A 12,124-nucleotide genomic window follows, 5' to 3' on the forward strand; every position below is an offset into this window, starting at 1 on the left:
AGTTGTACATTTTTCTCATCATTAGTGTCAGCACCCAGAGAATTTTAGGAACTCTTCAGCCCAATTGAATGCCATTCTCAATTCTAAACATAAATTTCCATCTGGGACTTGGATGCGCATACTTTCTGCAGTTGACTTGTCAGAACACGACAGTGCTGGTTGGCATGGTGTCAAATGACTTGGTTCAGTTTCTTCATTGCTGGAAAATGATGGACCACATCCTCTGCCAAATTTCTTCCTGGCCAAGTCAGTGACATTTGTTGGCCATCTGCATATGATAGCTAAACTGGCAGATAGCAAACTTCTGACTGCCTTCAAGAATAGTGTTCTGTTGTCAAGTCTCCATGAGCAAAGGATGCTTATCTAAGATCATATTATGAATACTGCTGAATACAAGCTGTTCATAGGTGGAATCACCAGAGAAAACTAATGAATCCCCCAGCAGCCATTCAAACGGGGCTGAGAGCTTTATCAGAGCCAAGAATAGTCTTTTTCCAATGCCAACCTGGGCAGGACTAACAGCTACAAACATCAGAAAGGAAAGTGAAACTAAATAAAAGTATCTGCTTTGCCCCTATGGGATAATGTCAGCGCTATTAAACTGTTTAGTTAGGCTTAGAGAACATTCCCAGGTGTCAAGGATATGTCAGGATGCAACGAAAAGCATCACTTTGGAGAAGGCGTCACCTGCTCCAACTAAAGGAAAGTATCCGTGGTTCAGTTCAGGGCAACAACAGAAGCAGTTTTCAAAGCAGAGCGAGCTAAAGTGTGAGAATAAACTGAAGGCACCTTGGAATGCAGGCACATCTCACATCCACACACTCATAAAGGCAGATAGACCTTTTTGTACACACTACCCCTGTCCTTAGCTTAGCTGTTCAGATCAGCTGGAGGGCACATCATCCCCTTAACACTCATTAAATGCTCAATCTAATGCACAGGGGTGCATTGCAGCCCTGGGCCTTGCTTGCTCCAATGCTCTGTGTACTTTACTTTTGTTTAATTTCAACCTTTTCACTGCCATTGTTAAAACATGGTTGGGTCTTTCATGCCAGAAAGGTTTGCTTGGGGCATATTAGACCTCCAAACCACCCCTGTTCTATATACATATTTAGAAATAAATCAAATACTTTGAATGTGTCTAAAGTCTCCCGCAATCTCCAAGTGGAAGTGAAGCCTTAGCACTGCTGCCCCTGGAACTTCTCCCAAATGTGGGAAAGTGGGAACTTTGGGGCCGAGGGGAGGCACAACATTTACTGATATTTCATCCCCTGTCCTGGGCAAACAAGAAACCAGGGCCAAACTGGACAAGACAATCTGAGATTTCTGATTTATTTGTTTTTTAAATGGTTGGGGCAGTGACTCGGGGCGAGACCTTGACCATACCTTTTCCTCATGCTATTTTCCACTTCAAAATACTTCTCTCCAGCACTTGTATGTTTCCATATATAGGTCAAGTAGCAGCAGCGGGGGCAGGCAATTTCGATTTGGAAAATGACATGGGGCGAAAGAGGTTTGAAAAACCCACCTCGCTTTGTGCTATGGCCTCCCGGGGCTGCTTTTAACTCAAAACAATTGATGGCAGGAGATTCAATCACAGATCTCTCACCATTTTGTCTAGTTGAGGCCCGAGAAGGAGTATGTGATGCAACTGAAGCAAGGATGATGCAACTGCCCCTCTCTTCCCCTTAATAATGTATTTTTAAAAGATAGAACGAGAAACATTATCAGAGCACCAACATTTAAGCGAACAAACAGTTCTTCCTCTGCACCATTACATCCAGACGAATGGTTCTACTGGCAGGTTGCATTTGCAATTTGGGAAAGAAATGCACCATTTCTCTCTCTAAATATTTATATCTTTCTACATTGCCTTTTAAAGGCTGTAGAAAAGGAACAGGGCAATTGTCTGGAGACTATATCCTGCCTTGGTCTATTCTGGTAATGACAAAAGCAATTCACTGGAAGAAATGTGTGCCGCCACCATTACAAGCAAGATCAGCTCCTGGATCAAAACCCCAAGTACAAAAATTGAACAGTCCTTTTTCATGCAGAAATCCCTGAGGAAATGTACGTGCAAGCACATTAAAATTGCATAGCCCTCGGCTGAGTGACAGCAGCTTGTACAGCTGTTATTGGAACACAACTCTGGATACAACAGAAGCAATGGTTAAGCCGGGAAAACTGATAGCAGGCTGAATACACCTTAACTGCATTATACGTGTTGGCAATCGCTGCCACGCACCTTGGGCTGTACATATCGCAGCATTTCAGGCATTCGGATAAAAGGAATGTAACTGTGGGGGTAGTGATACAGGAAGCACAGTGCACGGATTTTTGGAAGGAATCCAATCTGCAAGGAATCCAACCGTGGACTTCCTGCTAGAATGTCATAGGTAGGGCTATTCTAGGTAGAGAGTAGTCAACATATATGCAGAACTGCCTCACAGCCCTCTGTTGCAGCCATGTCTGTGGAATGAGTGTAGGTTGGAGCCCGCCAAGGTGCCTCTGAATGGATGCTAATTCAAAAAAGAGCCCTGTTGGGTCAGGCCAAAGGCCCTTCTAGTCCAACATCACAGGGCCCAACCGGAAGCCTTTAGGGATTCTCCAAGCAAGACCTGTTGTAGTTCTCAGCCTCTGAATAAGGCTGGTAGCTGTTGATACTTATCTGCCACAAATTTGTCTAATCCTCTTAAAGCCATCCATATTGGTGGCCATCTCGTGGGAGTGAATCTCATAATGCAACTATGCGCCATGCAAAGTACAGTGGTACTTTGGGTTACATACGCTTCAGGATACATACGCTTCAGGATACATATGCTTCAGGTTACATACGCTTCAGGTTACAGACTCTGCTAACCCAGAAATAGTACCTCAGGTTAAGAACTTTGCTTCAGGATGAGAACAGAAATCATGCTCTGGCAGCATGGCAGCAGCAGGAGGCCCCATTAGCTAAAGTGGTGCTTCAGGTTAAGAATGGACCTCCTGAATGAATTAAGTACTTAACCCGAGGTATCACTGTAGTGCTTTGTTTTGTTTCTTCCAGCATTCAGTTTCATTGGATGACCATGGGTTCTCAAGTATTATGAGAGAGGGAGAATAATCGTATGCACTTCTATTGTATTCTTCCTTACATTTTCTTCAGTCTGAAAAACCTGAAACGTCATGACTTTTCCTCATAGGGGAGTTGCTGCTCCATATCCTTGATCATTTTGATTGATCTTTCCCACACTGTTTCCAGCTCTATGGTATCTTTTTGAAGTAAGGCAACCAGAATTTACCTCAGCATTCCAAGTGTGGTTTCACCATAGATTTGTACAATGATATTGCTGGTTTTATTTTCAATCCCACAGTAATATGGAATTCACCTTTCCACCGCTGGGTCAACATCTTCATCAAGCTGTTATCCACTGTGACCCCAATGGCCAGTTTTTGGTCAGTTACCGCCACTTCAAACCCCATGGAAATTTGGGGTTTGTTTGTTTACCCACTGTGCATCGCTTTAGACTTGTTTACACTGAATTGCATTTGCCATTCCACTGCTTATCCACTTAGTTTGGAGAGAGCCTTTTGGAGCTCTTTGCGATCATTTTGTTTTGACCACCGTGAATGATTCGGTAACTCTGGGAAATGTGGCTACCCCAGTGCTAACCACTAGCTCTAAATCTAAACGAATAAGTTAAAAAGCACAGGTCTGGATACTAATCCTTGAGGGACTCCACTTAAAGTGCATCTTAACTCACATTAATGTGTTTTAAATGTGCATCTCTGTAATGGGTATGGGGTTGCTCGTGCGTAAGTTGCCGCCTCTCCTGGCTATGTTGCCTTGTTAAACCTTTCTGTCTGGACAGCCCTTCACTTTGTGGCTGCCTCAGTCGCTAGCAGAATCCGTCAGTGGGCGTTTCTTAAATCTTTTCCAACATAAAAGTTGTTTGACACCCAGTCTCCTCCTACTCTCTCTGCGCGGAAGTCTTCTGCGCAGGGTGGGCGTGGGTAGCGGGGGACCCGTGCTCTCCCCGCTGGTGTCCGGTGAAGAGTCTCGCTGATTCCCCCATCAGCCCCTCTATATCCCTGGTGTTGCGCTGATTTGCTTCCCCATCTGCGGAGCTGCCTCTCTCCCTGCTGGGCCCTTCTCCAGCATCATTTGAGAGCCTTCCCTCCGCCTCTAGCTCCAATGTCAGTTCCCTGACAATCTCTTTACATCCTAATGTGCGTGCAGCAGAGCCTCTGTATCCTCCACTGGCAGATAGAAGGGCCACAGCTTAGCGGTAGAACACATACTTTCCATACAGACAACCCTAGATTTGATTCCTGGCAGGCTGGGCTCGAAGAGACCTGGAGGGCAACCACCAGTTCATAAAACATTACTGTTCAATGGCCTGACTTGGTGTAAGGCACCTCTTATGTTCACATTGTATTTAATGCTTAGAATTAAGATGACCAGGAAAGTTCATTTCAAATAGGGATCTCTCACATGAAGAGGTGTGTGATAATTGCATGGATCTAATGCCAAAACTAATATTACTCAAAATCCTCTGTTACAACATTTTAAACAAAATTGGTTTAAATATATAGTTATTTTTAAAAATATATCCCATGAGTTTTCTTTATACTTGTGCTTGCAAAGTTTGTTTCTTTTCCTTGTGCTGAACGCTGGCAATCTAGGTGCTTCTAAATGTAAAACAGACCCTAACAACATATATAGTGCGATTTTGGAGAAAAATAAACTGTGGTTGAATTTTTTTGAATGCAACCTTCATCCTCCAACCTCTGCTGTATTTGCCAGATACTTTCTTTTTCGTTTTTGCCATTGATTTGCAATGAACTTTTATAGCTCAAGCACAGCTGGCTGAAATTTTTCGGAACATGCAGTACAGAAGTTTTCAATTAAAATGTCCCTGGGGGTATGTCCTATAGTACTAGCTCTAACAGCTCTTACTTTGTATTTGAGGGAAATGATCAGATGGAACAACATCCCTTGAATGAAAACAGGCAGGGAACTTCTTCAGGAAGCAGAATGACATTTTGAAGCCATTGGGGGAAAACACATTGCTTTCCAATTGTCATAGACAAAAAAAATGCAGTCAAACTTCACTCATCCTGATATAATAGAGACCGCTCCTACTTGTATATATCATATCATATCATATCATATCGTATCGTATCGTATCGTATCGTATCGTATCGTATCGTATCGTATCGTATCGTACCGTACCATATCATATCATATCATATCATATCATATCATATCATATCATATCATATCATATCATATCATATATCATATCATATTGGCATTAATTGTGAGGGATACTGAATATTAAGTCATAGAATAGACTAAATGAAATCAATAGACCTATATAGTAGTGCATGGTCAGTAACCTTGTGGCCAGGCCCTAGTCTACAGATTTCCCCTTGATTCTGGTAATTCGGTGGTATTATGCAACTTTCAGGTTCCCCTGAAGAAAAATCATCAGTCTTTATCAGAATAAGACAGATAACCCAGGCAGTACAGGTCACCACTGCTCAGCCAAAGTTCAAATCCAACTCTGCTCTACTTTTGCAAAAAAATGTTTTCAGCTACCCTTTATACATTTACAAGGCACTATAGTGAGGCAGATTATTCTCTTGCCACAAGGATCCATAATATAGGGCTGCCATACATCTGGAATTTCCTGGATATAGCCAGGATTCATGTGTCAAAAATGGCGTCCGGGCAGAATTTTCAAAAAGCGGTTAAAATGTCTGGCCATATCAGGTGTCATTTTTTTTGCCCAATTTCCTTAAAAAATAGCTTAAAAACAACAACTTTTGTGTCTGGTGTAGATGAGTGAACAACAATAATAACTACCTATACAGAGGAATAGCCATGATTGATTTATGTGCTTATTAGTCCCTTTGCATGAAGGAAGATTGGTGGAAGTTTATATAGAACCTAGGAATTCCCTAGTCTTTCTGGAAGTAAACACCCATGTTAACTCCTAAATCCTTAACTGCTTTGTCAGTCATTAAGAGCAGCCTTCCCAAACTAGGTGTCTTCCATATTTTTTGGACTACAACTCCCATGATCCACAGACAATGACTATGGTTGATGTAAGTTGTAACTGAAATCATCTGGAGGACACCAATTTTGGGAATGCTAGTTAAGAGAAATGCGTTTAAATCTTTGCCATTGTGTGGACATGTTGTCAGTGTGCGGTTTGGAACCCTGAAGTGACAGAGTGCTAGTCGAGTGCTGGCTCATATTTCAGTGCAAAGCTTTAAAATCCCTCATGGCCATTAGATTATGCATTCAAGCCACTTTGTCTACTGTCAGGGAAGAATGGAACGCAGTGACAGAGGTACACTTTCCAAAATTAAAGACTATGCTTTCTCTTTTGTCACTCACTCTCCAAAGAATCCACTAATAGCCTGGAATCACTAGTACATAATTACTTCCTCATGTCTTGTCAGAAGGCACGCCTGACTTATGTTTGACAAAGTGGGTGGAAGAGCATTGATGCTGTCACGGCAAATCTGGCAAAACCAAAAAGGCTTCCACATCTTCGCCTTGGACCTAGTGGAAAGGATGGAGGCCTCCTTTTCCTTCTACTCTCTCCTCCAAACCCACCATTTCTGTGGAGGATTTGGCACAACCACCTACTCCCCTTGCCCTACGAAACCTAAATACATATACAGTCATACCGCGGAAGTCGAACGGAATCCATTCTAGTCCGTTTGACTTCCGAAAACCAGTGTAGCTTCTGATTAGCTGCAGGAAGCTCCTGCAGCCAATCGGAAGCTGTGGAAGCCCCATCGGACATTCAGCTTACAAAAGAATGTTTGAAAACTGGAACACTCACTTCCAGTTTTTGATCGTTCAGGAGCTTGAACGTTTGACTCCCAAGGCACCTGGGAGTCGAGGTACAACTGTACTATCTACGTACATAATAATGCATATTCTCCCTGTTTACTGTGCTACCACTTCACCTTTCTTTCATCTGCCACCTCTCTTTGCAAAGTGGATTAAAAACCCTCTGGGCAAAGGCCTGTCCTTGACTATCAGTCATACTGACTGGGGCCGATGGAAGCTAAAGTCCAACCACAATGGGGGTCTCAGGTTCCCTACCACTACTGTAAAGAGTCATGCACCCTGAAGCCACTATCTAAGATAAATAAGGAAAACTAATTAACCTTTTTTGTCCACCAGCTACTGGTGGAAGCCAGCTGTGATGGGAAGTTCCTTTGTAGGACTCCAGATATACGAATGATTATGCCTGAATATATACTATAGATCCAGGCTATGTCCCCTTTCAATGAAAATCTTCAGCGGAAAGGTCAATGGAAAGCAGAAAATATAGTGTGACAAAATTGGTAGCATGCATAAGCCTAATAAGAGCTATATTTCCCTTGCTGCTTTTCATGGAGTTCCTGGCTCCTTTATCTGAATGCCTCAATCTCTCCATAAACTGGATGACTGCTGAGTTATTACCTATCTCTAACGTCTTGTCATCTCACACACCTGCTCATGCGTCTCACATCTTTCCTCTGCAGCAGCTTCATATATAGAGGAGATCTGAAGCTCACAACATCAAGGAGGAGATGCTAGAAGATTTAGCCTGCTGGAATTTGAGATTGGTACAAGCCTTTGATTGGGAGTTAGGGCCATGTATGTGACAGACTGCTCTTGGCTAAGGTAACTCGTTACAAAGTCTTCAAAGGGACTTTTAAAATAATAATAAAAAAGCTATAGCTCACCTTTTTTGAATTCCTTACGTTTCCAAAAACAGAAGCTTGGCATGGGAGCATTTAGTATGTTTTACTGTGCCTTTAAACCAGATGACAACCTCTAGATCATGAATAAGAGGCTATCTGACTCATAGGTCTAGGGCAGTGGTGGAAATCTGTCCTGTACAAGTCACATCAAAAGGCAGTCATTAAGCAATTTCCAGATATTTCAATGGGGATTCCACAAAACATGTTTTCCCGTGAAATCTGCACTTTATCCCCAACATCCTAAAGACTAATAAAAAGTGCTGAAATTGTTTTTTCACATCCAAATACCAAGCCTTGCGAAACACAACTGAAAACACATATAACAAGGGCATCAGCAGATTTTAATTTGATATTTGTTTATTTGTTAAGATGCCTGTTTTCTTCTGCTTCAGCGGTGGGCTGCTGGTTTCTATGCAAGAACCAGTCTAGCCAGCAGCTACTCAAGGCATAATAGGTTTACTCCTCATCGTGAACCTGAAATACATTATAAAAAATGACAACACAGTTTAGGCTCAACAGAAATGACTGCATGGCTTTTTAAAGCAACAATCCTTTACACACTTCCTAGGAAAGATGGCCCACTGTATTCGTCCTGAATTTCCTTTGTGGAATGCATTTTTGTGTAGGAAGAATATACAATATAGACAGAAGTGCAACGCAGAACGTCTTACAAGGCTTCAAAAAGTACCAGGGCACAACATGTTTGCACATAGCTAAGTACAAAATTAAGAATGTACAGTAGCATCCATGAGGAATGGTGCACCACCTCATGGCTGTGGCATCCCATGATGAGTTGCATATAAAGCACTATGTGAACTGTAGCAAGGTGGCGTTAATCCCATACTCACTTTCTTGGCAGCAAGACCCATTTTGCACAATGGAGCATACTTCTGAGTAGACATGCGCAGAACTGCATTGTTCCTTGAACATCATTCCCACCAAAATCAATGGGACAGGTTAGCCATAACTTCCATTAAGTTCAACTAATTTATTCTTTACTCTGGTCTGCTGCTTTAGCTCCCCCCTCCCCAATTGGCCAGTTCAAATGGAAATTTTGGTGGGCAATCCCACAAGCCCTTTCAGCCAGCCAGGGAGGATTACACCGGCCAGCCATGAGGAAAATAATGTTTTCCATTGTGCCCTGGGGAGCGCTGGGTTGAGCTGCAACCCCTGCCCCACCAGAATTGGGGTGAGTGCCCATTCTCTTCTGTTGTGCAAGTCAGGGGTGGAGCTTGCTATCCCTGCCCCACACATGTTTGTTCTATCTGGTTACATTACATATAAGAGGGCCAAGTGTACAGGAAGCAGATGTATAGGTAACCATATGGAGGGCTGCCATATGGAGAAGGAAGCATGCTTGTTTTCTCCTGCTCCAGAGGGTAGGACTCAAACCAATGGATTCAAGTTATGAGAAAGGGGATTCTTACTAAGCTTCAGGAAGTATCGTATTTTTTGCACCATAACACTCACTTTTTTCCTCCTAGAAAGTAAGGGGAAATGTCTGTGCGTGTTATGGAGGGAATGCCTACGGGTGGCATGCCTACGGATTTTCCTCCTCTAAAAACTACCTTCGTGTTATGGTCGGGTGCGTGTTATAGAGCGAAAAATACGGTATTTTCTGACAGTAAGAGCTGTTTGACAGCGGAACAGACTCCTTTGGAAAGTGGAGGACTCTCCTTCCTTGGAAGTTTTTAAGCAGAGGTTGAATGGCTGAGTTTCCTGCATTACGAGGTTGGACTAGATGACCCTCGGGGTCCCTTCCCACTCCACAATTCTATGATTCTAAGTAAACTGCACTATAGGGAATGAGGCTATGAAGGGGACTTTTTGAGCCAGTCTGTCCACATACCATGGAAGGTGGGAAAGGGAGATATTCCGAAAACCTTTGGGCAGAAGGTTTTCCTGGCTTTAAAAGGGAATCTGTGTCTTTAAGAACTGTGTGGAATGGAGAGGCTGAGTAAGGGTCTAGTGTTGTGGTGATAAAGTTGCAGCTTGCTCAACGTTATTAAAAAGCATAGCATGTCTCTTCAGATATTAGGTGCTGGCAGGGTCTAAACGTACGAATTATGAATAACCTCCGTTTTCAAGATATCAAGTGGGCTGATGTATTAAGAAGTATTTTTTTAAAAAAATGTTGTGTTTTCTATTTGCATTTTATCTGCATGGATTTCTGCTGCCCAAACAAATGTGGAAAAGTAAAATGAAGGATAAATCTCTTTACTAAAACTTGGCTTTGGGTGTTTGGTGGAGTGTTGTTTTTCTTGTTGCCTGAAAAACTTCTGGAAGAATTCTATTAATATATTTTGCATAATGATAAGCCTACCATGGTAGTTACTGTGGTTATTGTTTACTGTGTCACTTCTCTCTATTTAGGAACCCTAAAAGGCAAGAGCGTGATAATGACTTATAGCTACATACATTATGCTCATCCCACAGGATTTACTTCTAAGAGCAGGCAATGTCTAATCTTTTCATATGTTTGAATGACAGCATGTACACAGTCCCACATCTATTAACCAGATCTTGCCCCCTGTCCAACACCTGCATTTAGCACTGCTTGACCTGCATGTGGAAATGCACTTCTACTTGTGAGTAGCATTCTTTTGGTAATGTTTGAAAAACAGGAAGAGGAGCTAAATGGTTTTGATTTGGGGAGAAAATTTATCCGCCTCCAAGTTTCCAAAAATTGCTAGGAACTGCCACCTCCACTGTGCATTACAAAATCACAACAGGGATTTATTATAGCGTTGTAACTACTTATAACAAGAAGCAACAGGCAATGTGGGCACTTTCCTCACCTGCAGTGGAAATGGTTGTGAGTCTCTGACTATTACAGACATCATGTGAAGGAGGAAGTTTTGCTGCTTCACTCAGGTTGAAAGCGATTGTGTTTTCTACCTTAGTGTCACCCCATGGAGCTCTCAGAATGGTGGCCATGACAACAGCATCATAGGATTATGCAATATGGATGTCGGCCAGAACAGGCTTCCTTCTTAGCCTCTACTGTTCTACGGGGACTTTCATTTGTATTAGTGAATAAGATTTTTCTCAATACCCATCATTAGAGAAAATAATGTTGATATAACCAGAAACTATGAGTTGCAGCTGCCAAAATAATGCAAATAAGCCAATGCCAAGGTTGTTAACTGTTAGTTTTAGCTGGTTTTAGGATGTAATCCAAATCCTAACAAAATCATTGTCAACCCTCCACATTGATTTTAATAGATCTGGATTGCACCTTTGAGGATTAATTCTTATATTAATTACAGTAGCTCCAAAGGCATCATTACATGGGCAAAACATAGAGTTTGAGTGATTAATATGTGTTGGGCATTATCTGGTTTTGTCTAGACTAAATTAATATATTGATACCATGCAGTTTGGCTTGGAATAACAAGCATTCCACAACAGAATGGCTTCCTGCAGTCTGCAGTGTTTCATTCACAGCTGTGCCTTTGTAGTGTTATTTGCTGCATACCTTGCTTGGCTATAAACTGTCAAGAAAGATTCAGCCGTCAGTGCTTCTTGGCTGCATTTTGGGACCTCAGGAGTCAGCCCATCAGGCTGGAATTGCTGCCCCTTCTCCCAAACTGGGCAGGCAGAGGAGAAATAGGAAAGACTATTCCAAGTACACAGGCACATAGATGGGTTGTCTGAGATGCAGGCCCACGAAATCCTCACCTCACCCCAATGTCCTGCCCTGCTTTTCTGAAGGTTCTACCAGAAACATTCTCCCCCGATTCGCTTGACATACCTTTTTTATGCCAATGTCTCTTGACTTGGTCCTGAGCTTATTGACCTGGGATTCAGCTATTTCAGCTCGTTCTTCAGCATCATCCAACTCATGCTGCTGCTTCCTGTACTTTGCAAGGTACTGGTTGGCTTGAGCTTCCTGGTAGGAGGGAGAAAAGAACATCAAAAGTGCTTTGCCTCCATAATCTAGCAAGTAGTGGACCTTCCACTACTTGTGAAAAGCATTCGTGAGTCAGTGGTAAACATTTCATGGAACTTTGTGGGATTTGCTACACAGGAAAGGCACTTTCATCTTTAAAAGTCTATCTGGGAGGCCATCAGTGATCAGTCAGAGAGTTTTGTAGATGGCAGGTAGTGATTTCAAGCCTTTAATTGGAAAGCAAACAGCGTAGAAAAATTCCACATTCTGTGGTGAAGAAATAGCAAATTGCTCTAGACCAGCCTTTCTCAACTTGTGGGTCACCAGATGTTGTTGAACTACAACTCCCATCACCCCTAGCTAGCAAGGCCAGAGCTCAGGGATGATGGGAGTTGTAGTCCAACAACATCTGGGGACCCACAAGTTGAGAACCACTGCTCTAGACCCTCAAGTTGTGCTATTATCACAAAGGCCTCC

The 12,124-nt window shown here is 42.5% G+C and overlaps 1 protein-coding gene across 1 annotated transcript in view; it reads right to left on the reverse strand.

Moving 5' to 3' along the window:
• Window positions 1-8,094: 8,094 nt before the first annotated feature.
• MYH15 (myosin heavy chain 15) overlaps window positions 8,095-12,124 on the reverse strand; it is a 91,615-nt gene continuing 87,585 nt past the window's right edge. The window contains exons 41-42 of the mRNA XM_082219696.1: window positions 11,510-11,647; window positions 8,095-8,229 (exon numbers count right to left, since the gene is read on the reverse strand). Of these exons, the coding sequence (XP_082075822.1) occupies window positions 8,212-8,229; window positions 11,510-11,647 (156 nt within the window). The 3' untranslated portion in view covers window positions 8,095-8,211. The remainder of the gene's footprint in view (window positions 8,230-11,509; window positions 11,648-12,124) is intronic.

The sequence above is a fragment of the Podarcis vaucheri genome (genome assembly GCF_965113315.1).
Source record: "Podarcis vaucheri genome assembly, chromosome: 4".
NCBI classification, from domain to species: domain Eukaryota; kingdom Metazoa; phylum Chordata; class Lepidosauria; order Squamata; family Lacertidae; genus Podarcis; species Podarcis vaucheri.